Source organism: Chelonia mydas, chromosome 3 (genome assembly GCF_015237465.2).
Source record: "Chelonia mydas isolate rCheMyd1 chromosome 3, rCheMyd1.pri.v2, whole genome shotgun sequence".
Taxonomy (NCBI): Eukaryota; Metazoa; Chordata; order Testudines; family Cheloniidae; genus Chelonia; species Chelonia mydas.
This window is the reverse complement of record NC_057851.1, coordinates 126,646,058-126,674,023: the sequence shown is the minus strand read 5'-3', so window position 1 is coordinate 126,674,023 and position 27,966 is coordinate 126,646,058. Positions and strand designations below refer to the sequence as shown.

General features: G+C 42.4%; 2 protein-coding genes across 3 annotated transcripts in view; one reads left to right on the top strand and one right to left on the bottom strand.

Moving 5' to 3' along the window:
- Positions 1-1,670: 1,670 nt before the first annotated feature.
- Positions 1,671-27,916, bottom strand: TAF5L (TATA-box binding protein associated factor 5 like). Its single transcript, XM_037895231.2, has 5 exons — positions 27,774-27,916; positions 21,213-21,357; positions 14,069-14,173; positions 10,621-11,345; positions 1,671-3,642 (listed from the first exon to the last, which is right to left on the bottom strand). Exons 2-5 carry the CDS (start codon positions 21,352-21,354, stop codon positions 2,845-2,847), a joined length of 1,770 nt encoding a protein of 589 aa, XP_037751159.1. The 5' UTR covers positions 21,355-21,357; positions 27,774-27,916; the 3' UTR covers positions 1,671-2,844.
- Positions 16,579-27,966, top strand: part of URB2 (URB2 ribosome biogenesis homolog) — a 32,894-nt gene continuing 21,506 nt past the window's right edge. Inside the window, exon 1 of one of the 2 annotated variants that reach the window (XM_043543283.1) lies at positions 16,579-16,583. Coding sequence is in view for 1 of the 2 variants with exons in the window: in XM_043543284.1 (XP_043399219.1) it covers positions 23,793-23,804 (12 nt within the window). In the remaining variant the exon portion in view is untranslated. Of the gene's footprint in view, positions 16,584-23,745; positions 23,805-27,966 lie in introns of those variants that run through there. The other variant, XM_043543284.1, reaches the window with a different exon arrangement.

Below are 27,966 nucleotides of genomic sequence, written 5' to 3'. Positions count from 1 at the left end.
TCTTAACTTTTTGTGATATGAAATATTTAGAGTGCTAAAGGGGAGAGATGTACAAGTGCAGATTGTTTCCTGAAATACACAATAATTTGGAGAAACTTGTCTGAGTTTTGTCAGGCTTTTTCTAATATTTATTCCTCCCCCTCTCATTGACTACTACTGCTCCTTTGGAATCCAGGCTATTCTCTAAGTCTTAGCATTTCTAACAGTTCAAATTGAAGGCAGGACACCAGGAGATAAACATTTACATACCATAAGTACTGCAATAAAAATGTCTACACTGCACATAAGATAAGTTGTAAGTAGCTCATTGGTGGTATCAGTATTTTCCTTAGGGATCCAGTTATGTACGTATGCCATACATAAACACTCCACTTCCATATTCCCTTCATTATTACTATGTAGCTCCCTATTGCAAAATTCTTTGGAATACCTTATTAAAACCAAATTCTACCCATTAGAGAAACCTGGAAGTTGTGAAGAGGATTCACTCGTGCATCATATTGCAGGGTTTGACTTTCACCTCCCACTTCTGTTCTGCTTGAGCTACCTCGCAGCCTAGAATGATCCCTGAAGGAATTACTTCATTGGTGTTTTAACAGGTGAGTAACATGTAAGTTTTCCTGTGAGTAGCAAGTACCAGCTTCCGCAGAAAGCCAGACAAGCAGATTCTACCTAAGTAAGTAAACAGTCCCTGACCCAGCTCGTGTGTGCCTTGTCTGGAGTTATTCTGTAACAAGAATTGTTATGACAAGATCTTTGGACCACTGATTATTTTCTTTAAATGTTCTTTCTACATCTAGCAGGATGTTGTTCCTAGGTCAAGAATAAAAGTGCATTGAGTGCTGGTGGGCAATGTCAGATAGACAGCCCTGGAGGTGAAGTACTATCTCCAGAGATCAAGTACAGCACAGATAGTAACAATGCATACTGCTCTTGTAATGAGCCTCCACCATGATCTGGAAATAACAACTCTGGGGTAACAGATCAGTCAGTCTCCACGTTAACTCAGTATTTGGTCTCTCTGCCACAAGGTTAGCAATTCCAATCAACTGTGGTGCAGTGATAGTTTCTGTGACTCCAGGACTGAAACAACCTACCAATTTCACATAGACCACCAAACAAACAACTTTTGGTCACTACCAACCTGAGCTGGATTTGAAATGGTGACAAAAGCGAAGGGCTGTATGTTCCATTACCTGTTCCACAAGCCATTCATTCAATCCTCAGATTGTTTTTGGTCTGAAAGGGGGAATCCCACTCATACAGATCCATAACATATAGGTGTATATCAGAGACAATCAGCATTTTAATAGTAACAGTATTTTCTCCAAAGACATTTTGGTCATGCCTTTATTTTGCTGCTCAAAAATATGTAAAATAATTATAAACATTTAAGTTTCAGGTCATTTAAACTGTGGGGGATGTGTAAGACAGGACATCTCAGGACAAAAATTATGGTATCCCACACTTGAGTTCCTTTAGCGGCAGTTCTACTCCATTACTTGCCATCAAGGTTAGTTCTGTTATGGGGCACTAGTATAGCATAACCAACAACAAGCATCAACACTCCTTGCTGCAAAGTGTATTGAGATGTAACCCAACCAATGAACCTGCCTTCACCTTCCACACAAATCAGCACAACCCTAAATTTCCCACAAAGAGACTTATGCTTTTTTTTAAACTAAATGCTTTTAATAGAAAACAAAATACAAAATAACTCTTTCCAGAAAGCAGAAGTATTTAATCTTCACTCCAAATGACAAATTAGGACTTGCTTTCTCCTCGGATCCTGATTTTAAATGCTGACGATTTGTTTCACAAAGTGTTCATATAACTGATATTGCAACATTTTGAGAAAAATCCAACACTGGCAAAGCTGCCTCTGTGTATGCACAATAATTTAGTAATACTATTTTCCATTTCACGTTGTGTTCCCTTCCCATCCCCCGAAGATTGCCAACTTCCATTTGCTGAAATATTTTTGGTGAGGTGCAGACATGGCCCTTTCCTATGAGGAGTTCAAATTTCTGCTGTTAAGTTCCATCAGGCTCTCACACTCTTGTACAGCCGGGGTGAGTTATTAATCACCCCCAAATCACCACTCTTGCCTACTCCCTCCACCTCTAAAACACAGTGCAACCAGATTTGGAAAATCCCAAATTCCTGGATCAGGAACAGTTACAAAATATCACAGGCAGTGCCAGGAACGGAACCCAAATGATAATACAGAGATGGGTTATGATGTCAGATTTCCCTCCCCTTACTAAAAAAGGTGAATTTTTTTACATTATTAGTCCAAAACACTTCAGTAGTGCTATTGTGAGCTGTAGTGATTGGGACCATTACTGTAAATAGCCATTTTCTTTTAATATAAGGGTCTTAAATTCTGGTCCTCTGCAATACCAGAAAAAAATAAAAGCCAACTGGGCCAGTAGTTACACATATGTGAGCACACTCACACCTCCGCTAATAGTAGATAGGATACGCCCTCAGTCAATGCAGAATATTTAAGTGCAGGTCAGCAGCTTGTCCAGTTGATAATTTCACTTGTCTGGACTAGGCTTTTGGTTGTCCCAAGCTACTGGACAACAGGCTTTCTCTTCCCCTCTTCCCCTGCCCTACCAGTATCTGACTAGGTTAAAGTTTTCTGCATTCCCTCTTCCTCTCTCTCTGTTCAACGGTATAGGGCATTTTATGGGAAAGCCATTTGAAAATATTTGCATCATTCTGAACATGTCTGCTAATGGGAGAGAGGAAGAAAGTGTTTCACAGTCAGTAATTTAATCTTAGCTGGTAATGGATTCTGGCATTCAATACACCCACCCACCCACCTCCCTAAAAAAATTAATGTTCCTGATTTTCTTGTGCAATTCCAGTCACCAGAAGAAGGTTACAGGCCATAAACTGTACGCTCAGTACACTATTCATCTGTCCAGTATATACACCAACCAGTTCACTGGAAGAACCATCTGCAGGGGCATTGCAGTATGTGTTCCGGATGTCCCAAACCCGAATAGAATTGTCCATTGATGCAGAGGCAATCAAACTACTGTCGGGACTAAAAGTAAGGCTGGTTATATTGTCCGTGTGCCCCCTCAATTCTTTGTAAAGAGTGCCAGATGCCAAGTCCCACAGCTTTAACCGCTGGTCTTCTCCTGCTGAAGCCAGATACTTACCATTGGGAGAAAATGCAAGTGCTAGCACAGGGCCACGGTGACCTGTGAAGAGGCGCACAGAGTTCCCCTGTTGAGTACTCCATAAGCGCACAGTTTTGTCTGTGGATCCTGTAGCCAAGTAGTTGGAATTGGGGTGAAACTTGACACAGTCCACATCTGCTAAGTGGCCTGCATATATTCGCAGTGGGTATGTCCGATCAAATGACCAGAGTCTTGCTGTGCGGTCGTGGGAACCACTGGCAAAGTACAGGCTCCAAGGACTTATGTCCAAATCCCAGACAGGGTAGGCATGCCCTTGGTACAACACAGTGTTTGTAAAACTTCCAAGGTCCCAGTATCTGATGGACATGTCCTCAGAACAAGATAAGAGTCCCGAACTGTCCGATAGGAACCTCGTGCTATACACTGGTCCACAATGTCCTCTCAGTATCTTCATTTCTGTGCCTACATTGTCATCATCTTCCTCCTGGACAGTGGAGAAAACAAGAGAGGATATTTATTTGTTGAACAAGAAGCAACAAGTGAAGAGTGGTCTGAAGTGATCTCAGAAGATCCTCTCCCTTGCCACCACCAAAAAATGGAGAACTAGTGGCAGAGTTACAGATATCCATTCTGTGTAACGTAGCAATGTCCACTTCTCGAGCATGTTTGCTCCATGCTAGATCTTCTGCGGACATGCTGAAAGGGTTTTGGTTTTATCAAGGTTTTATCTTCACTTTCCATACCCCCATTCCCATCTCTGAAGGAACCTTAAATTCAGGGTTTGTCTACATGGGGACGCTCAGGAAAGTTAATCCAATTTAATTTATAAAGTGGATTAAACTACACTAAAAACCCTGTGGGAATGCTCTTATTCAGAATCAAAGTGGCCTTAATTTGGTTTACCTTAGTCCACTTCCAAAGTGAATTAAACTAAATCGAATTAAAGAGACAAGGTGTGTGAGGTAATGTCTTTATTGGGGACCAACATGGCTACAACAACACTGCATAAACCAAGTTAATGCCACTTCAATTCTGAATAAGAATTCCACACAAGAGTTTAATGTGGTTTAGTTAATCCACTCTAAAGTCACATCTTTATTTAATTTGGTTTAATTTTCCTGAGTGCCCTGTGTAGACAAGACCTGAGATTATATTAAAATAGACAAGACAGGCTATTTTAAGATGTATTCTTTTACAAATTTCTCCTCCTTTGGCACACTTGCTAAACTCATTTGGTAACTTTCTACTCACTCTCTACTAAGCTCTTGGCAGTAGTGTGGAAACAGATTTTGGCACCTGATGCTTTGGTGTAGTTATTATTGGAAGTGTATGTCACTCTGGATAAAAGAAACCCAGACTCCTAGCAGAAAAAAGATGCAGCAGACTAAAAGAAATGAAGGGCAATTGAAAGCAATACTACTGTGCATTTCCTCCTCCCCAATGCATCCGATGAAGCGAGCTGTAGCTCACAAAAGCTTATGCTCAAATAAATTTGTTAGTCTCTAAGGTGCCACAAGTACTCCTTTTCTTTTTGAGGATACAGACTAACACGGCTGCTACTCTGAAAAGAAATATAATAAAGTCACAAATCTTTCCTTCATTAAAGCAGCACCCACGGGAATTTTATGATCTGGTTTACAGCCAACTGAATCTCTATTATGGGTGTGTGGCACAGAGACTACTGGTTCCTACATGCAAAGCTCCATTTTTAGCCAAGTGGCCTTCTCTGCCCTGGATGGAGCATTGCTCGCTGGAGCCTGCACTGTCAGTGAGCCACATATCCATATTAAAGGTCAGGGCTTGCAATCTGCAGCATATTATGTTAATCAGTTGCAAACCTACGATTCCTGACAAAGTTGCCAATAAGAGCCCACTGAGGTTCCCTATTTTACAGTGCAATTTAAGTAAAATGCATAAATCCAGAATTTTAGTTATATGCCCTCCCAATCAATTATGATTTCTAGACTATCAGCAAGCATGTGTCACTTCTCTTCTGCTCAGAAGTAATCTCGCATTCCAGTAACCTTCTTCTGTACTCAAAAAATGCACCCAGTTATTCACAGACCACAAATCTTTCACTAGTTGAGGACTGAGTTCCATTCCTTTGTTTCCAGTGTCACACAAAGAACATTCTACACTCCATATTGTATTTTAGTTGAGTATTTCACAGAATCATAGAAATTTATGGCTGGAATGGACCTCAAGAAGTCCTCAAGTCCCAGCCCCTGCACTGTGGCAGGACCAAGTAAACCTAAACCTAAAACCTGACAGGTGTTTGTCCAACTTGTTTTTAATGCTTCCAACTTTCCCCTGGAAGCCTATTCCAGAGCTTAACTTCCCTTATAGTTAGAAGTTTTTCCTAGTATCGAACCTAAATCTCCTTGCTGCAGATTAAGCCCAATACTTCTCGTCCTACCTTCAGCGGACACGGAGATCAATTGATCACTGTCCTCTGTATAACAGTCCTTAACATATTGGAAGACTGTTATTGGGTCACCCCTCAGTCTTCTTTTCTCAAGACTAAACATGCCTCGTTTTTTCAACCTTTCCTTGTTTTCTAAACCCTTTATCATTTTTGTTGCTCTTCTCTTGACTCTTTGGAGCATTTAGAACAGTAACAGAATTAGGCCTGCGCTGTCATCAATTGTGGGAGTGGGGGAATCCAGTCTCCTCACTTCAATCTCTTTGGTCACTCGATTACAGACCTAAAAGTGGCAATTCTTCAACAAAAAAACTTCAAAATCAGACTCCAACGAGAGACTGCTGAATTGGAATTAATTTGCAAACTGGATAAAATTAACTTAGGCTTGAATAAAGACTGGGAGTGGATGGGTCATTACACAAAGTAAAACTATTTCCCTATGTTTATTCCCCCCTGCCCCCGCTGTTCATCAGACTTTCTTGTTAACTGCTGGAAATGGCCCACCTTGATTATCACTACAAAAGGTGTCCCCCCCACCCCGCTGGTAATAGCTCACCTTACCTGATCACTCTCATTACAGTGTGTATGGTAACACCCATTGTTTCACGTTCTCTGTATATATAAATCTCCCCATTGTATTTTCCACTGAATGCATCTGATGAAGTGAGCTGTAGCTCACGAAAGCTTATGCTCAAACAAATTTGTTAGTCTCTAAGGTGCCACAAGTCCTCCTTTTCATTCTCCTTTAGTAATTTTTCAGAATTACTGCTCCAGACATGAAATGTGATAATACATACTTTTCTTTGATATATTATAGCACTGAGCATAACTGAGAATATCAATCATCCCTTCCAAAGCAGTTACTACTGCAGGTTAGAGCAGTGTGAACAATTTGTTTCCTCTACATTTCAATATGCAAAACACTACCCTTTTCCAAGCCAACTACATGCATTAAAAATTGTATTTTATTATTTGTACAATACGGTCTGAAAAAGAAAAAAAGAATTTTTTAAAGAAAGTATTAAAAGAACTTTCCAAATGTCAATCTCTGGTATGAGATTTTTTTTTTTTTTTTAAATCTACTCCCCACTGGTGAGTAGGAAATTTCGCCAGGGAAGTAAAGGACTTGATTTCTACAGAATTGAAGTGTTTTTATTTTTAAAGCCCTTTTGGTTGCAAAGGTTACCTTCCAAATGTGAACCAGTGCAATGTCATCTTCCTGAGTCTACAGACAGCAAGCTCAATGTGCCCTTGCTGATGCTCAAATCTTTCTCTTACATCAGCTGCTGTGTGACATTAATTTAACTCTGGTAAGTTTCGCTGCTGCTGTTTGTATCTCTGTGGGCAGTAGTTAAACTAACAAGAATCATGGTGATTTAATTTTACTCTGCCACTACTTGGAAAAAGCTATGAGCAGCAGATGCAGGTACTTGAGAAGGATCCAAAAAGCAGGCAGAAGGACAGGTAGAATAGCAGAGAGACTCCATTTCCCTGCAGACATACATGCACACCGAGGGCAACAGCAACCAACACTTGGGGAGAAAACAATTAAGGCTGTGGTATATTGCCTGAAACTAACAGGAGATGATTTTGTGTGTGTGTAAATATGAGCATGCATATGCATGTGCGCGCACACAAATAGTAAAGAACTATTTTCTCCCACAGGGCAATTTTTTATTTTTAGTATTGTCCCTAGAGCCAGTCTGTTTTTATTAATTTTGGGAACATTTATATAAAATCCCTGAAGTTATTCTTTTTTAAATGACAAACATTTCATCCTCAAACCCTTCCATCCCAGTCACATGTTGGGAAAAAGGGCCAAACCCAGCCCTATACCCTTCTGCCCAGCAGCACTTAGAAAGTGAGCCAGGCCTCAAGATCTTTAATGGGAACAATGTTGGGGCCAGGCAGCATTTCACTCTTCCACCCCCATCCCTCCACCAGCAGATAATCCTGGAAACCTACAATCTCTCTCTTGTCCTGCAGAGCTCCTAAGGTGTTCAAGAGGGAAGCCCCATTCCTGCATACAGCTGCACAGCAGGGGAAGATGCTTGCTTTGAAGAGCCCCTACCCTCTGCTAGAAAAGAGACTCTGCAGGACAGTCTTCAGGCTGATTCCTCCAGTATTCCTCCTGCCTGGTACCTAGTGGCTGTTAACCCCTCTCCTCCACTCATAGGCCCCCTGCCAATCAGTATCTTCACAGCAGAATTTAAGTAGAACTGAGTCTGACTTCACATCAGAGTTTAGGAGCAACCACTCCTACAGCTTGGAATAAAATGCAGCATTTTTTGCTGTTCATGTATATAGTCCTAGACACTTACATGGGAACATTGCAAAGAGGGCAATTAGGAGGCTATTTGCACAGGTGCAAAATCACATATTACACTGGACTGAGAGTATACAGTTAAATGACAGAATATTAATATAAAGCCCATCACACATGTGATTATAAAGACAATGGACTTGCCTTACCCCAAAGGGCAGGCTGAAGCCTCCAGTACTCTTCAGAGATGAGACATCACCAGCATGTTGGGGCATTACACTGAATAAGGAACTTGCTTTTCAGCCATGTAAATTAGACCTGCTAAAAGCCTTTTGACCCTAATAATTTTAGGGCATTGTGCCAAATAGAAGCAACTGCACTTCTGTAACACTCATGCTATGGGAATTATTTTAATAGCTGAACGTCTCTTTTTGTTCATACATAGAGATGTATAAAAAAACCTGATAGTGTACCACCAGTGCAGTTACAGCAAACGGTCTATTGAACACTGGTGCAATCTTACAATTTTACATCATGAGAAACTGAATTTAGCCATTTAGTTTACTGCAAATTAGAAACAAAGTTGAAGGCAAATTACTTTAGGCACTAAGGAAATGCAATAATCTCCCCAAAACCAAAGTATCTCGAGTGAGTGGGGGGTGCGGGGAGAGGAGGGAAGAAAAACAAGACAATAAAGAAACCCTGTACCTCCAAAGTGAGGCATCACCAAAGGCTGTTCTACAGCACTCTTCGCTGTAGCATCCAGGTACTTTTTATCTATGTTATCCTGTGTGTTGTATATTTTCCACAGTCACTGATCATTTATACATGAACAGCTCTCCCAGATACAGCCTTCCCTTTCACTATCACACATCATGGCAGCTCTGACCAGCCAGAATGCTCTTGCTCTGCCTATATAGGTATTTAGGGCCTCCATCCCAGTTGTATCTGAATGCCTGTTCTCAAGTTTGAACTCCTGGAGGCCTGTGGCAGCATATTCTCATTAGTGGGCTCTCCATTCTGGAATTTTTTCTCTTTCTAGCCCAGAATTTGGCAATCTTAGGACATGTTGCAAGAAGCGTGTTCGTCCAGGTTTTTCCCAAAATTTGATCCTGATGTCAGGATGGTTGGGGGTTTTTTGGTCAGTGGGTGAAGGTGGTGGGGCAGAAATTGCTTGGACGTGTGCTAATTTTTGACAAGATATTGTTTTAAATTTGCATCAAAATATTACAATAGACACAAATGTTAAATAATCAGCAAGAGCCATTTGCACGCAGACTTCCAAAGCCATTTCAGAATACATGTAATGGTATGTAAACACTTGCTAGCAAGAAGCAATATACACTCCAAATACATTGGCAGTGTTTTGCTATTCAGAAGTTAGATATGTAAACAAGGGAATTTATATACCATAGGGCAGCCTGAAGCCAAAAGGCAATCTGAGGTGACCTGCATATTTGTCACCGCACTGATTCAAAGTGACAAGTCCTATGGACTCCCAGAACCTTATGATGAAGGTAGTTCATAGCCTGATCTTGGGATAGCCTAAGCTACAAATTTGTACACCCACTTGAACGGGTTAACTCAATGCTACTAAGCCTGGAAGTCTGCCCCAAGATGACAAACAAAACAATCCCTCCTCATAATTAGGGCTCTGAGTTCTCTTTACTATGTCAAAGTAAACAGTCCCTCACTATCTAGATGCTACTGGGTTTTCTTTAAAGAGCAACACAAAATAGCAAAGCAGTAGCGAGAGGATGTTCTCACAGGAAGCTGCTGAGCACAAGAATGAGGGAGGCCTTGCTTTGAAGGATGATTAAAGAAAGTCAGAGTCACAAGTCCTGATCTCCTAATCAGATGCAAGGTGCCACATGGGTGGCTGCAATGGGAGGGCAGAAATGGGGCAATTGGCACTAACTAAAAGAGATGTGGAATAAACTAGATGATGCCATCCAGCAACACCTTGGGGTGAAGGCCAAGCATGCAAAGAGATACGCGTCATTCTCATCTCAAACATTACAAAGATAGACTGGCAAGTCTCTTACATTTCTACAATGCAGTTTCCTTAATATAGACAGTTCTGCATACTTTCTCTAGACTAACCATTTACCCGCTGATCTGTTAAATCACAGGTTCTCAACCTTTTTGGAGCCTCCCTTGAGACAGTTTGAGAAACGGGCATGGCTCCCACTTCCATGATTCCTCACACCAGGCCCAGCCCCCTTCTGCTCTCTTCTTTTTCTGTCCATTTTCTATCTCCTACCATCTTCTGTCTGCTCCTTTTCCCCCTTCTTGTCTTGTTTTCCCTGTTACTTTTGCTTTGTATTGTCTTATTCACTGTTATTCACTCCTGGTACCCCTCCAGCCTCACTCTCAGGCTACATGCTTCTGGGGGTTGGGCCTCCACTAGTGGTTCAATGGTGCCAGGTTGCATGTGTTCTAGTGGCTGAGCCAAATACAGAGGGAGCAGGAAAAAAGCAGCTAGGACTGGCAGGCTGCTGCCTGAGCTTGTCCACATAAAATCCTCCCACAGCTCTCTGCATTAAGGGCTGCTGCAGGAGAAGAGAGGGATGGCAGTAGCTCATAAAAGACTTTCATATTGGGGTGGAGCAGATTCAAGGTCATTCAGCTTTTCAGTGCCCTCACAGTTCCTCTCCCCTGTTCCATGAAGCCCTATTCCCACACCCAAGTTAGAAAACATTTCTTTTAGCCTTTCTAATATAAATAGTCTTCACACATTCCAAAACGTATAGGGTGAAAAATAAGGATATTCAGACCTCTTCATCCACGATGTCACAAGCCAGACGGATTCTGGACACGTCTACAAGATGAGGCTCAGACTTTAACTTCCTGGATCGCAAGCTCCACAGCTTTACACAAGAATTATCAAACCCAGCAGCAAGCAGCTTGCTATCCGGCGAGATCTCTGCTGTGTTCAGCAACTGCTCTGTGTTATAGAAGGCATAGAAACATATGGTGGTTAGTGAAGGAGGCCCGTCCTTGACTCGTTTAATGCTGTCCTGAAGTAAATCCAGCGCTGCTTCATTCTGCAGTATGGAAGCAGGCATGTCTGTCGTTTCCAGGCCATTGCTCTCGTTGCGTGAGGAGCTGCCACTGGCATATAGCTGGTAGTCAGTCCTCTTGGCAGGCTGCACATCCAGGTGAATGTGCAAGGTGAGAACCTTGCAAAGAGCATTGTTGTTGTCACTTTGGAGGTAGCGGAGAAGGTAGTTGTAGCTGTCTTCTTGAAGGCGGATAACATACTTATTGTCCAGAAATGCCCGGAGCTTGAAGTTGGACAGGATGTCTTGAATTGTCAGGGTAGTCTGCAACTGCTCAATGATATCCTTCTGGCTGGCATTCTGCAAGAACATCCCATGGAAGCGACTGTAGAAACTGTCCACTGTGCTCTTTAGGCCATTTTGGACCATGTTAAGATGGAGGTAGACGAAAAGGGGATACAGAAGAGGCATCACTTCATGGCTGTGCTGGGAATCTGAATCTAGATCAAAACACAACAACAAGCATTATGGTTTCTCTCAATCTATTTTCTGCTAGGAATATAAATCAAGACAATTTATTCAAGCTGCCTTCAATGGCGTAAGAGGACAAATGTCTAGCCTTCTGTTGGTGTTTCTAAATAAATACTTGGTGTCCCTAAAGGGGGTATAGGGAATCTATTCCATCTCTGATTTAAAATACATTTTCAGCTCAGCAAGAGGGAGACTGTCAACATAGAATTCATTTTGAAATAGCTTTCTTCTGTTACTAAGAGCCCTTTCAATTAAGGCCAATTTATTAAAATACACACCATAAGCAACATGACAGCTGGAATTTCTTTTATGAATTTAGAAGAAAATTTTCCTATTTTAAATGCTCTATGTACTGAAATAATTGCACTCTAAAATTAGGATACGTTAAAAAACATATTTGTACACCAGACCTCTGTGATGTTTAACACAGAATTATTTACCTCCTTTATTGGGGCCTGTACTGAGTGATTTTCCCAACTTCAGTATAACTTGAGTTTGGTTTTTTTTAAATGCATGGAATTGATTCGCAAATGAAGGAAGAGGAACATCCTCACAGTTTATTTTGAAAACGTACTGCAACACGCTGTGCTTCACAGTTTTATTTCTGTCCCTGTTCTCTCTCTCGTTAGCCAAAACAAATCCCAACAGTAATTTCTAGAACACAGTGTCATGTATACCTGATGGGGATGCACCGTACCTTGACAAGACTATATCTGTGTAACAACTCCACCCCTTTTAAGCCAGCTGCTTGGGGCTGTTTTTCTCCCGGGTTCAACTGGCTGCAGGGAGCTGTAGCATGCCAAGCAGTGCCACAAAAACCTTGGCAGCATACAGGGCCACAACAGCAATTTACCAGCAGCTCAAGCCTCAACGTTTGAGTATGATGCATTCAGATGAATGGAACAAAATATATTTTAAAAGCCTTAAAGGTGGGTCTTTTTCATCCCTTTTTATTTCTTTATTCCCATTTCTCTCTGCCTCTTACCTTCCCATACATCATTTTCTCTTTTTCCTTTCAAATCAATGAGAAAAGACAATGGAAAAGAACCTAAGTATTCTTCCAACACGTTTTCCTTTCCATCCTGCCATTTTACCTCTCTCCCTGTCTCCTTTTGTAAGCCTCTCCTGCCTCTGCATTCTTTCTCCCTTCTCTCCCAGGTCATGGACAACCAATTAGTGCTTTGCACACGCTGAACTCCGAAGCTGCCAGATGGTGCTCTGTTCCATTCCCATGCCTCAGAAGTGCTGAGAGGAGCAGGACCTCACTGAAGAAGAGGCTACCATTTGGCAGGAATTGGGGTGGGAGAGAATGGGAACTGCAGGAGCCCTACAGGAATGCACTGCTGAGAAATGTGCAACAGCAGCTTTTCAGTGCCAGTGGAGACAAAGACGGCAGGCAGCAAGCCCTTGGTGGGCTCCATTTGGCTGCCTGGCTGCAGATTACACATCACAGATGCAGATACGAAAGTAGGTTAAAGTTCAAGTCAGAAGTGGATCAAGCAGGTAAGATCAAAACCAAAACAGAAGGGGATAGAAAAGGGGAAAGCAGCTGACAGTTGGAGCCTTGAAGGCTGTCTTAAAGGGCACCTGTGAGCCTCAAGGAGAAGATGCTAAGAAAACTGCTCCCCGCGTCTAATACATGAGGTTTACCTGCAATCCTGAAAAGAATGTCCACACTTTTCAATACTATCTCCACCCGACAAATCATAAAAGCATACAGTAGTTTGGTACCATTGCATTATTGATGGTCACGGTAAGTCTACAGACCAGCTATATTATATACCGTGATGGGAAATCTTCCCAACTAACCCTCCTCAACTCCAGCAGGAATATTAATCCTAACTTAAATATAACTGGAATCAATAGAGCTCTCCCTACAGCCATGAAGGGTGGCAGTCACACACAACACTTTGATTGGCCACTTCTGTACTCCTTTCCCTGGAAGCCCCTCCCACTTTTTACTGCCACCTACCCCGCAAGGGTCTTCTCGTTTCTAGAAAGATCAATTTTTCCTTCTTTTTGGGGGCACACAGTGATAACATTGTTGGTTTCCTCCCCACATCCTTTCATCCCAAAAACTTTGGAGCAATGCTCAGGTAAATTTAAAGGAACACAGTTCCCCTTAAGATCTAGGCAATCAAAAAATGAGTTAAAAATAGCTTCAGGCAGTCAGATACCACAATGTCTGAAAAGCTAAAGAGAACAGAAATAGAATAGTACTACATCTCCCTCTAAAATGATCTGTCAATTTTAGTGATTTTACAATCACACTTTCCTTTTTTCATTTCTTAAAAAAATAATACACCTCTCCCGCTCTCCTGTTGCTATATGGAAGATCCACGCAAACATGAGGGTAAACTGACCGACTGAGAAGGGAAACAGCAAAACTGACTATGCTCAAAGTGCTGTCAAATGCACAGAGTAAACATACCGAAAAAGATAAATATTTCTCTCTCTAATCTTTCAGTTGCTGTAATCTTAAATGTTAATTTGTTTTACTTGTTTTTAAAGGTAAGTGGTCGAGTTCCTTTACTCACTGAAGCCACAGGACTTCAGATTTAGGTCTCTTGACACAAAGTCACCCATTCAAAAAAGAATTTTAAAGACTTTGAGCGAACACTGTACACTATACAAAATTAAAAATGTATACTACCTGTCCAGAATCTGCTATCCTCCTCCTGCAGCTGCTTACCTGTGAGAAAACTGCGTAATCGTCCAAACTGTACTTCATATTGCTGTGGCTCTGCCATGCAGGGAGCTGCAGACACTACGTTGGCACAACCAGATTCAGATTGGACTGGGAGAATAAAAAAAAAAAAAAAAAATTAGAATCCAAGGGTGATTGTATCTGAAAGTGTCAAAATTCATAACACAAAACTAAACAAAATGCAACCAAAGAGACAACATTTCAGGATGAATGTGGGCCATGTACTCCAAAGCATTAGATACGGTCTCATGGGGCATTTGACAAACTATTAATCCAAAATTACATAAACTAGGGAAAATGGAAAAGGACAAAGGTTGCACACATTAAGTACTATACTGAAAGCTTGACGAGAAACAATAGTTACTTACCCACTGTTTAATTTTCAAATAAAGCACAAAGTTCTCTGTCTCAAAACATAGTTACAGATCCCTTTAGATTGCTACTAGATAATTCAGCACAGTCCTACAACTCTGTGTGTGCTAAAATAAATCATTCTTATTGAAGCAAACTTGTGTTTCTCTCTCAAATGAATCTATCACACAAAGTGAGGAATTTCCAGAGAATCTGAGTTCTACAGTTGAGGATATTAAATCAAATTATCAAATTTCTTGAGTATAGGGACTGCTCACCAATTACAATTTACCTGTATTACAGCAGTGTCTAGAAATCCCACTAAAGAATCAATGCTCACAAACTCATACCTTTACTTCGTCAAACACCTAGTTTTTATCAAAACGTATCCTTATGCTCTCATGTTTCCCCGACTCCCTGCCCGGAGCCCCCTGCAGCAACCTGCACCCCAACCTCCTGCCCTGAGCCCCCTGCCGCACCCCACACCCCTCCTGCACCCTAACCCCCTGCACTGAGCTCCCTCCCACAGTCCGCACCCCTCCCACACCCCTGCCCTGAGCCACCTCCTGCACTCTGCACCCCTCCAGCACTCCAACCCCCTTCCCTGAGCCCCCTCATATACCCCGCACACCTCCTCTGCCCCAATCCCTTGCCCTGAGCCCGTTCCTGCACACCACACCCCCTCCCACACTCCGCACTCCCTCCCACACCCCAACCCCCTGCCCTGGCCCTGCATACACATGCTATAGCAGAGCTGTATCCACCAACTGATCTGGGCAGTATCTTTTTACCAGCCTACATGATACAAGATACGGAGTAATTTGCAGTAGGGAAGAAAAAGACCTTGTAGTGGTGCTTGTGACTGCCTTTCCAATGGAGTTTTGTTTTGACAAATACACGCCATGGCCAAAAAAATAGGTATTACATTGTTTTTCAGAAAGATCAATATTAACTCTGGTAAAGATAGCTCTGACGTATTCAAAGGGATCCCCATCAGAGGAAGGAAAACCAAAATCTTCCACTTCCTACACCTATACACAGGTCTCTGAGATTCTAAGCCAGGGGTGGACAAACTACGGCCCGCAGGCCGGATCCGGTCCCTCAGGGCTTTGGATCCGGCTCACGGGATTGCCCCCTGTGGTGCTGCAGGCCCCACACCGCTCTCAGAAGCGGCTGGCACCACATCCCTGGGGGGGCAGAGGGCTCCGTGTGTTGCCCTTGCCTCCAGGCACCGCCCCCCGCAGCTCCCATTGACCAGGAACAGGGAACCGTGGCCAATGGGAGTTTCAGGGGAGGCACCTGGAGGCGTGGCAAGGGCAGTGCGCGGAGCCCTATGCCCCCCCAGGGGCTGCGCAGGGATGTGGTTCCAGCCACTTCCGGCGTGGCGTGGGGCCAGGGCAGGCAGGGAGCTTGCCCTGGCCCCGGTGCGCAGCACTGCCACCCCGAGCCGCTTTAGGTAAGCAGCGCCGGCCCGAAGCCCTTCTGCACCCTGTCCCCCAACTCCCTGCCCTAAAACCCTTGCCTGCACCTCGCACCCCTCCTGCACCCCAACTCCCTGCCCTGAGCCCCCTGCCACACCCCTTATACCTCCTGTACCCCACCCCCCAACTCCCTGCCTGCATCTTACACCCATCCTGCACCCCAACCTCCTGCCCTGAGCCTCCTGCCGCACCCCACACCCCTCCTGCACCCCTGCCCTGAGCCACCTCCTGCACTCTGCACCCCTCCTGCACTCCAACCCCCTTCCCTGAGGCCCCCATACACCCCGCACCCCTCCTCTACCTCAATCCCTTGCCCTGAGCCCATTCCTGCACACCACACCCCCTCCCACACCCTGCACTCCCTCCCACACCCCAACCCCCTGCCCTGTATATACTTTCCCCACCCAGATGTGGCCCTCTGCCCAAAAAGTTTGCCCACCCCTGCTCTAAGCAGACTACATCTGTACACTATTAAATTTTGACTGTCAAAATGTAAATGTAAAATTTTTTAATAATGTCTTGACTCTTTTGCTCTTCCTTCTCATCTGTTTTTTTCTTTTTACTATACTTTTTCTCTGTTCTTATTAATGTTATCATTCCCTCTTTCCTTTACTCCCCTTCTTTTATCCATGTTTATACTCTCCTACATCCTCTCCTTCTTCCCATCTGTTTTCAATCCAACCTCCACAATTTCTTCCTCGGTCTCTTTATTCCTAATCCTCATCCTGGTTCCCCTCTTGCTCTCTCGCGTTCATAAGACTCAGCTATTACAGCCTGGAAGCCTATAAACAAAGTTGCCAGTTTCCACATGCTGAAGAGAGAAAGTCCAGTCTCCAGCTTACCTCTGTTGTGTTGCACTGGAAAGAAATGGAGATAGCGTTGAGCCAAGATTCACATATACCCTAGCATTACCCTCACCCCTCCTTTATAACAAGTAGGCATATCTTCCATCGAGTTAGGGAAACGCAGTGGTCATGTTTACAAGTTCCCAGGGCTGAGCTCAATTCAGCCGCAGGAGCATAAAGGTAGCTGCAAAACTGCAGCCCCCTCTGTGAACAAACCCAGTATTAGTGAAGTTACATAAATAACAATATCCCACCCCTCCCAAATCCCCTATTTCCTAAATATGCACGTCTAAACCCTGTTGGAAGATTGTTTTCCCATAACCCAGCTACTTTGGAAATTCAGAATTGGTAGGAATTCCATGCAGAAGCAAACAGTAAGGGTCTGAAGGCATGCTGTGTTGCATAAAATCTTAGAGGCGATGTAAAAAGGAAAAAAACCCCTATATATTTATTGAATGACTTCAAATATGTTTTTCTACTTCTAAAAGACAAAGTTATTAGGATCACTTAATGCCTACAGTTCAGATTCTCTGTTAGTGCTTGGACTTATGGCTCAAAAAAGTCAACATTCTCTATTAGAACTATAATATACAAACTTTGCTCATGTTAACCTAAAAAAGCATTGCACAACAGTTTACAAAGTCAGCTGCATCAGTCATCTGAACAGCCCAAACAGCAGCAGACCCAATTACAAGAGCTTGCCTTTTATGTGACTCACCCATGTACGCAAATATGGCCATTCTGTAATAAAATCTCTTTACAGGGTTAAAGAAAAGAGTTAGCGTCAGCTCTTTAGAATGTTCCAGTTTCCCCAGCACTACCCTTGGCAATAGGTCCTGATTTTGACATTCCCGTAGGCAATGGGAGTGATCTGTCACTCTGCCCATACCACACAGGTGCACTCTACTGAGTATCACTAAATCTCCCCTTAGCCCTGTGTAACTGTCTTACTTTTCAAACCAAGAAAATAACCTTACATGTAAGACAGAAGGGTGTAACCTTTGAGTAGTTAACTTGGCTAATCGGGTAGTTATGTTGTTGCGATTTGCTCTCTCAACAATGCCTCTGATGCTCATTGCCATCATGCAAACAGTAAACAGATACTACATATGAGCCAATTATAAGCAGTTAGAATTCTAGTTCTTCCCCTTCCTGACATTTTACACAGGAATCAAGAAGGTAATCACTCCCTAAAAATTTCTCTGGAGCAGGGAGAGCTGTTTTCAGGTGTATTTTCCTTCTGAAAGAAATAGAAAGATTTTGGGCCAGGAAACATATACACATTTCTTTCAGTTCTACCATGGACAGTTTTCCCCCCCACCCTCTCCATTGGCCATGAGAGCATCGATTGATAACATCTGTTTCCTGATTTCAGTTCCTGTAAATGGAGCCAGTTACGTGACCCGCTAATAGATTGAAAGGAACTATCCTATCTGTAACGATGATCTCCCTTGTAATGTTCTATTTTGGCTAACGAAAGTGTTCTCTTCAGCTGATACACACAGTATGGCTACTCTCACTTCTTTTTTGTCTGTTAGAAAGTTATCAATTTACCTCACCCACAGGTATATGTGTATATACCTGTATTAGAAAACCCTGCTGCAGGTTCACTTGGTGCACTATGCTTCTAGTCCCATAAAGGGCAGAAGATGAGCTGGGAAGAAGTTCTGCTCTCCAGTTTGTATGCTGTAGTGAAGGCCCTAAAACAGGCAAATAGCTAGAGAGATATAGTGACAATATCAAACATTTGGGATGGGCTGAGATAAAGCAATTCTGAAGGAAGAAGGAAAAAGTAAGTGTCAGTATAGGAAAGAAAAGGAAAAGTATATAAATCAAATATAGAGTATGAAATACATCTAAAAGAGCAGAAACTACAGTACAGGAGACAGGCAAGAATAGTATGTAAATGACCCAGAGAATTAAATGGAAAGATTGTTGTTTAGAAAACAATATGCGAAAACAATCAGGGAAACAGCTGAAGAGGAAAAGCAAGGCTGGGTTTTGTTAGGGAGTCAGCAGGAGATTTTTAGGAAAAGTGATGAAAATAGTCATTCCAAGAGGCTTTTCTTTTGTAGTCAGGTGTTAGTCTAGTTATCAGTCTTCAAGATCAAGGCAACCTCCATTGTCAGGATATGTTGCAGGAAGACCATCTGACCTCCATAGTCTGGATCAGCCCAGTTTCCATTTATATATTTGTTTGAAGTCACGAAGAAAGAACTTTCCAGAGGTTCACTCTCACCTGGAGAATTGTAACTTATGCACATTGTGTTCCCACTGAACATGTCTGAAATGAATTAATAGCGACCACCTCAACAGATGACCGCTGACAGCCCAGAGTCTGGGATCTAATGAGAACTGACGACTGCGTTTTGGATCACCAGCAACAAAATCATTGAACTGGCAGGAGGATACACATTAATGAATATAAATTTATTTACCGTGTTTGGTGGTCAGTTAAAAATATACAGGTATTCATACTCTCTTATCTAAATTAGGTTTTTATTTGTATGCAAAATAGTAAGATTTGCATACACCAACATAATCCCACCAGCATCTACTGTCATACTTTATGCCACTGAGATTATGGCTCCTGAGTCCTAATCTCATTATTACACTGCCTCCCTCTTCCCCACTGAAGCCTTCAGCAAAATCACTTCATCTTTTTACTTCAGTTGCATCCTGTTTAAAATGAGAATACTTCACAGGTTTGTTGTGAAGATTAAATAGAATCATAGAAATGGAGGACTGAAAGAGACCTTGAGATGTCATCAAATCCAGCCCCCTGTATTGAGGCAGCATCAAGTAAACCTAGACCATCCCTGACAGGTGTTTGTCCAATCTGTTCTTAAAAAACTCCAGTGATGAGGATTCCACAACCTCCCTTGGAAGCCTATTCCAGAATTTAACTATCCTTATAGTTAAAGTTTTTCCTAACATCTAACCTAAATCTCCCTTGCTGCAGATTAAGCCCATTACTTCTTGTCCTATCTATTAATCACCAATCTCTTAACAGCCCTTAACATAACTGAAGACTTATCAACCCTCGGTCTTCTTTTCTCAATACTAAATATGACCACGTTTTTTAACCTTTCCTCATAGGTCAGAATTTCAAAATCTTTTATCATTTTGTTGCTCTCTTCTGGACTTTCTCCATTTTCTCCACATCTTTCCTCATATGTGGCACCCAGAACTGGACACAGTACACCAGCTGAGGCCTTACCAGTGCTGAGCAGAGCGGGACAATAACCCCCTGTATCTTACATACAACACTCCTGTTAATATACCCAGAATCATATTAGCCATTTTTGCAACTGCATCACATTGCTGACTCATATTCAATTTGTGATCCACTATAACCCTGCTATAGCTATTGACTGAAAATGGTTTGAGGATGAAAAGCCGTAAACAAGCACCAATTATCATTTATCTTAGATCTATAAAGAGTTGAACCTTCCATTTACCCATAGCATGCTACACTCTGCTTCGGTATTGTGGTGGGTCTATTCTAGAAATGGAAAAGATCTATTTTATCATCTTCTAGTCCATCTCCCTGCCAATGCAGAATTGTACAGTAACTAGTATTTTGTCCAGGCAAGATGTACATGTCACAAGAAACAGAGTGTGTACCGCTCCCCTCAGGAGGCTGCCACAGGTGGAGATCTCACTGACAGAGATCTTCCTCCTCCCACCAAACATTCAGCCTATATTTTCTTTTACCACTAAACGAGTTTCATCCCTCATTATAGCCCCCACCTCACCCTTTGGTGTTTACATTCTTGCAATATTTGTGGACAGTTGTGTCCCTCCCCTTCAGGTTCTATAGTGAAGAGTGCCATAGACATGGTTTGAAAAACAAACAAACATGTTCCTGGGGCAGAGGGGGATATGTTGCGGGTGGAGCAGACAGGGTGTAGCAGAGATCCAGGAGCTCTTAGAAGGGAAAGGGAGAGAGAGTGCATGTACACACTTTCCATTCCAGCCATTACAGGGTTCTTTTGAGCGATATGGAAGGGTCTTTCAAAACTACATGACAACTACTAGCCAGAGAAAGAAACAGTTCCTGTTATTTTTATTTCATATGATTCTGTGCTTCTGCAACACAAAGTTGTATGGGCTTTTCCTATTCATACCCAATTTTACCCTTAGGTTTTTTTCGCCATCAGTACTCACCAGGTTTCTCCTTCCCACAGAGTGTAAATGAGTGTTTCAGAATATTTGCCCAGATTAATTAGCTTACTTCTTCTCTACCGTTAATCTTCTTCTTCTTCTGACCATGTTTCTGGAGTAGGCCCCTTTACATTTTATTTTCCCCACTACTTGTTTACATTTACAGTTTACATTGTAACTCCTCCCAATTTAGTATTTGAAAATTTCCCTCTGAAAATAAAAGTTACTATATAGAAACTTGGTATTTTCCACTACTCCTCCAATAAGTATCCATGGACAATTTACCTGTGAGATTAGCTGCCATCTCTTCAGCAGTCTGACACAGCCTCAGCCCTTGTTTTAGGGGACCTTCCGAGTCCACGTACTGACGGCGCTTGAGGTAGCAGGACACTGCCATCTGAATCTGTTCTGTGCGTACGCGTTTCATGACCTCCAAAAAATAAAAAAGATGATAAGGCATAAAAACATGGTTTACAGGTAGGTTATGTAGCTTTTTCCATAAACATAGTATCTGCATTAAACCTGAAAACAAATGGCTCAACACTTCCATTATACTAGCAACCACAAAGGCAGATTCTTTAGATACTAAAGTACGAGAGATACCCTTAAGTGCTCATCTCCCAATATCTCAGCATAACTAGACACTAAAAGAGTAAGAGAGAACTGCAGTGGTTAGCCAAAAGATTTTATTTAGCTAAAAGAACATCCATTATAAGGTAGCAAAAGTAACTTGCAAAGTTTGTTTTTTAAATTCGGTTGTGCCTTTCCCTCACCCTCTTTTTCATTGTGATGTATAAGGACGGTTTGAAAGGTATGTTTCTCCTATTTGCTTTTTCACATTACAAATTCAGGTCCTGTTTAGCCTTAAGACTCTCATGACTGGAAAACCAGTGAAATTACATCACACGAATGAAAGCTGATCAGCAAAGAAGGGAATACATTTTTAATCATACAACTTAAACTTCCTTTAAAAAAAGTTTTAAGAGGCAAGAGCTAACATTATAACTTCTGGGACTTCCAGGAGGTCCTCCAGCAAAATTTGGGAAGACCACAGTTAACATTCCTATTACTTCAAAGGTAAGAAGCAGAACTCTCTGCACCCTTCTCTCCCTTACCTTCCCCACATCCTGCCACCCTTTTCCCACACATCTTTTTGGGTCATCCTTATACAAAAAGAAGCAATACAAGTTAATTAGAAATTATTTACAGTAAAGTCAGTGAATTTTGCAAACATTTTCTAAAAGTGTCATAGCTTCATAAACGAATGAGTCTGATGCTACTTGCATCAGCCTATAGTTTGTGACAAACGGAACATTGGTCAGATGTTACTCGAATCCCCCTTGCCCACTAATGACACTTAGTCAAAAAGCCATAGATTCTATTCAGAATTTAGGGATGTTTAAGAGTTTTAAGTGAAATAAACATCAAACAAGGACAAACGGTTTATTAAATATGGATTAGCGCCAATTTTCTTCTACTGGAAAAATGAGCTAAAGAACTTCAACATTAAGTCAGCTTCCTACCTCTCTACCCTACGTCCCTGTCCCCATTCCCACTACAAAAAGACCTGCATTTATTTACCATAAATACGTATGTTTTCTGGTTTGAGCAGCTATGTTTTATGAAGTGTATCAGTTCTCAGACAGGCAACATTAGTTTTATGGCTGTCCTTTCCCAAAACAGAACAAGAGTATTTTAACAGCTTTTTAAAGAGCATGACAGTTGCTTAGCTTTTGTTAATACTCACACACATTTTACAGTTTACAGGAGCAGTTAAAACAATTAGCTCTTCTTAAAGTACCCAGTGGGTGTGGATATGAAATTTTAGCAATAGTGGAATTTTAAGAGACCTGTACTATTACAAAGCCATATTTGCTCTGGGGACAAGTTTTCCATCTGTTCACCTAAGTGAGTCAATTGTGGGGGGCCACAAACGAGTGGGTTTTTCAAAGCATTTCTAAGCGGCCTTATTAAATGAAGAAATTGTATGATTCAACCACAGCTTCCTCCACTCAAAAGCGCTAATAAAATCATATAAATCAACATAAGTTCTGCTGATATCTTTAACATTTCTCTGCAGAAGGGAGAGATATAAAAGGATTCTATTCAAGTCAACAAAAAAGTGAATGTAGAGAACTCCAAACCCTAATTCCCACTCAGAGAAGCTTAAATCAGATTCAGAATCTGTTTTGCCGAAGTCCTGTATTTTATCCAATACTGCAGTTGGTATAACTGATGTATAAGTGACTCACCCATGCTCAAACTAAGGCCTTATCGATGCTTACTCTGTGCACACATTTAACTAAATCAGTTTAGAAACAGATTTAATTAAATCTGTGAAACCCCCTCTTGTAAAGGCTCTTATTTCAGATTATGGAGTACCTTAAACTAAGTTATTTTACATCTTTTTTTAACCAACTTAAAACTAAATCACAGTGCCACTCTTAATCCAAAATATGTGCATCTACAAAAGGGCTTTGCACTGATTTAACTACATACGTTTCTAAACCGATTTAGTTAAATCATTGCATAAACGGTGTGTAGACCAGCCTCACATCAGTGGTTCAATATAAAATAGAACCCATAACCACCAGAGTCTTGTTTTTTTGCTTTAGTCACAGCCTTATATTTCATTACCAAAACGAACATAAAGCTGCATCAAGGAGAGGTGCTCACACATTAGAACACAGCTACCTTATACAGCTGACTCATAATAAGCCTGTAATGAGTGAAGGGAATCACTCATTACATTGAGGCACAGAGGTGCAGAACTCCAGCAGATCCTATAAAATGGTAATGACGTAAGGGCTGGAGGGGAACAGAGGTCAGTCTTCACCAGCAATTGCTGAATCAAACAGATGACTAATGGAGAAGAGGGTAAGTTTGAGGCAAGGGAGAAAGACAAGAGTTTAAATAGGGCTCTCAAATCCTCATATACAGGGATTGGGCATTTTAGGGATGTTAGACTAATTAGATTAGGACTTGTGATACAGATCAATTACTGGCAGCTCGTTCAGGCTTGGACTTTTCAGAGCTTTGGGGGTAGCTTTTTACATTTGTAGAGCCCTGCGTGGATACAAAATTTGTATCCACATCCGATCTGCAAAAATGGTCCACGAATAGCCATGAATATAAAGTGGATATCTGTGAATTTGCAGGGCTCTATACTTTTGCAGGAAAACACTTACGCCCCTTCACTCTCTCCCTTACCTGCAACAGGACTGGGATTGACACTAGGAATGACATCTCCTAAGAAGATTTTTTTTTCCCCTGTAGATAAGGGATGATTTAAAGTTACCAAATAGGTAACACAGGCAACTGAGAACTGAACTTAAAGAATCTAATTAACTACTTATGCTGCTTAGCAATTCCACTTTTGTTTACTCTTGTCACCAAATAGGAACTGCTTAGATGATTTACTACTGAGCAAATCCCCTAAAACATTGCAAATGCACGACATTACTGCTACAGGTGCTATGGTGGTCCACTAAAGCCTCTCTCCTGGAAAGTTATTTTTGCTCCAGCTGTCTACAGCTCAGCTCTACCACTGGCTATCAGACCTGACTCCTCGTGAGTGTTATAATGGAAGCAGGGAAATTATCTGCAGTAAGAGACACAGGAAGAAAAGCCCCCAAAACAATATTCCTAAAGATACTTTGATTTTGATGGCCATTGCAGAGAGCATATCTAAATAAACGTAAGAAATCAGCCATCCAGAATGCTGTCAGCAAGGTTCAAGTTAGGCCAGATCACACCAGGTCAGAGACCTAGATTCCTCCCCCCCCCCCCGCAATCTGCCATCTTGTTCTCCAAAATCTCAATTTTCACTTAAAGTCTTTTGGTCTCCTGATTGTGGAGAAAGCATTTAAAATGTGAAATGACTAACGGCTGCAACAGCCTGAGTCTGCACAAAGCCTGAAAATCACTCACAGGTCTGAGCTACCTGATTCTTCTTAGTGGGGCATCAACTTAAGTGCCCAGGGATGATAATAGGTCAATATTGTTAACTCCTCTACTGCTTATCAAACTAAGAAAGAAAGGAGGGGGAAGATCATGTTATAAAGTGCTGCAGTCTACACAGAATTAAATATCTTGCTTTGATGTCATGAGGGGGTGGTAGGTGGGAAAACTACTTTTTTTTTTTTTTTTTTTTTTTGAGAAGCCAGAAGCCCACAGGGAGCCCCAAAGGGGGTGCCAATCCCACAGAACCCAAGCCAAGCTCCCCTTCCCCAGAGCAACAAGAACCTAGTCCAATTTGGTGGTTAGTGTGAGGCCAAGGGGCACCCTCCCTGGCTACAGTGGTTGTCGCTTCTCCTTCTGGAAGCTGCTTGCAGACTCAGGCAGACCCTAATGCAGTTATGCTCTGTCCATGTTTTCAAGCTTTTCTTCGCATACAAAAGGGCTAGTAACAACTTTTCAGAAGCCAGCTTAGATTTTGAACTCATCACATGACTGCAAGAACTGGGGCCTCTGCCTTTGTTGAGAACTGTGTATACAAGCCTCCATATGAAGAGTCAAACCTGACCAGCTCAGCAGAGCACCAGTGATCATATTTTGAACATCTGCAGATTTGATGGTGAATGGCGTGTCAGGCATTGACTTGTAGGCAGAGTATTACTGCCTTTTATCCCCAAATTGAGTCCTCGCTTTCAGGTCAATGTTCTGTTACTGAGAGGCACCAAAATTAGAGTCCATGTACAGTACAGCGTAACTCCATTTTTTTATGGGGGCTTTCATATAAACTATAATCCCAGAACACTTTACAGAAGTACATGGACTCTGCTAAAAAAATCATTATTTCCAATATTTTTGCCTGTGTCACTGACAACTGAGAACTGAACTTAAAGAATCTAATTAACTATTTATGGTGCTTAGCAATTCCACTTTTGTTTACTCTTGTTCTCTCTCAACTTCTCAGTACTTCAGTGTTTGGGTCAGAAATAATACAGGGAAATGTTTAATTGCTTAAAAGCTACTGCTTCCAGTCACATTTTTTTTAAAAAAATTATTTCATGGCACTACTTCTACTAGTCTTAGGGTTCTGTAAAAACTTGTTTTTACGAATTCGAAATGTTTGCTCAAATTTTACTTAAGTGCACCCATATACAGTAAGAGAAATAGAGGTCCAGGTAAGTGAGACAAGATACATTGTAAGCTGAAAGGGAGATTTAAGGAGGTGCAGAAAAATAGGAAAAGCATTCCAGATGGTAGAAACAGTAAGCAGGGGTAGTGGGCAGGCAGACTGTAGGCCAAATCCTGATCACCAGATGCTTTGGAACAGACCATGGAATCTTTTTATTTATTTGTTATCATTATTGTTATTGAGGTGTGAAAAATGTTTCTCTGGAGTCTGGACCTTGACTAAGAAATTTGAACCTTGACAAAAAATAATTTGACTACCTGCAGTGGAGTTTGGGTTCAGAAATAGAGGAGACAGTGGTTTTAGTGGGAGTTGTGTCCATTTACACCAGACCTGTATTTTGGGCACAGTCCATAGAATAAGCTTGACCAACCCCATGAAGGAAGTTTCAAGAATGAGATTAAATGGCAAGCTTTGTCTGCCTTATTTCCTGTGTCCCACACGAGCATGATCTATTTTATTTCCACCCACAATAGCTCACCCTCTCCTTTCAAATTCTAATACATCCCTGCCTTCCTTAAAGTGAAGCTGAGGGGTCAAATCTTACTCCAAAATTAGGTTTTGTAAAAACAAAGTTAGAGCAACAGACCCATTTCCATGAATTTCCCCCTCCCAACTGAAACAGTATTTTTAAAGAATAACTTTCCTTTACAGTGTTTGCAACCCAAACAAAACACCACTGAGCAAGTGCATGAAGACCAGAAAATGAAAATAAATTTTTCATTGCATAAGCATAAAAAGAAAAATCCATAGTGACATAAAATAGATTGTTAATAAATCCTGAATTTTTAACTCTTTCAGAGTTTATTTGTAACACATAAGAAAAGTTTGTTTTTTACACTGCAGTTGTATTTTAGAAGGCAGCTTTGTAAGAATGGGAATTTGTGGTTCCCTATGTCTCACTGAGCTCAAATCAAATGTGCTCAGTAGAAAGTCATTCATAACTCCCAGCCCTACAACCTGGGAATGAAGCCAGGTTTTTGTTTCCTGCTCGTGCATCATCAACAGCATGAGATTCTGCAGACCAACTTTTCCTTCAGTGCCACTTGGGCAACCTGATTAGCCTTCAGTAGGGCTGCACAGGTGTCACTGAGGGCAGAACTGGGCCTGTAGGGCCTTTAGTGCCGGCTCTGATGAAAACGTGAAAGCCCCAGCTTGATCTTCAGATCCCAGACTCTGGCTGTAGGGCTGGCATTTACCAAAGTTACGGTTTTGCTACATGTAAGCTGAGTTCCTGTGACCTAGAATCACTGAGACACAATAATCAAGGAGTCCCGCAGGGCCATTTTTACAGGGTCACTTTTCAGGGCAGAATCAGTTTGATAATCCCCCCAACCCGCCAATAAAATCAGTGCAGAGCACAGAGGGGAAGAAAGCCACGGGCAGAGAAGGCAGCAGCCGCCAGGGGGAATCAGGAAGCTGGGGAGGAAGAAGAAGATAAAAAGCAAGAGGGAGCAGAGGAGAAGCGGATGGGGAGGCAGGGTCAGGGAGGATCCCCATCCCGCTCCCTGTTGCTGAGGCTGCACCGCTGCAGGGAAGGCAACTGGTTCCCGTCCCCTTGCAGGCGGGCGCAGCTGCATCCCCGGCGCGGTGTGCGCCGCCCCCCCCGCCCAGGCCTGCCTCCTTCTCCCTCCCAGGGCCCGGGACGGCTGCCGGGCGCGTTGCACGGGGCAGCCTGCTCGCGCGCTCCGCCCGGGGCCACTCACTGAGCATCGCAGGCGGCAGCGGCGGCGGCTTCTGCTGCGGGCACAAGGCGGAATCCTGGGCTCGCGCTGTCACTGCGCCCGCCGGCGCGAGACGCCGCTCTCCGCAGCGCGCGCGCAGCCAGCGCCGCCTCCCTTGGCTGCCGCTGCGGCTGCCTCAGTCTCCGCCGCGGCTCGAGGCAGCCGCTCCATGACT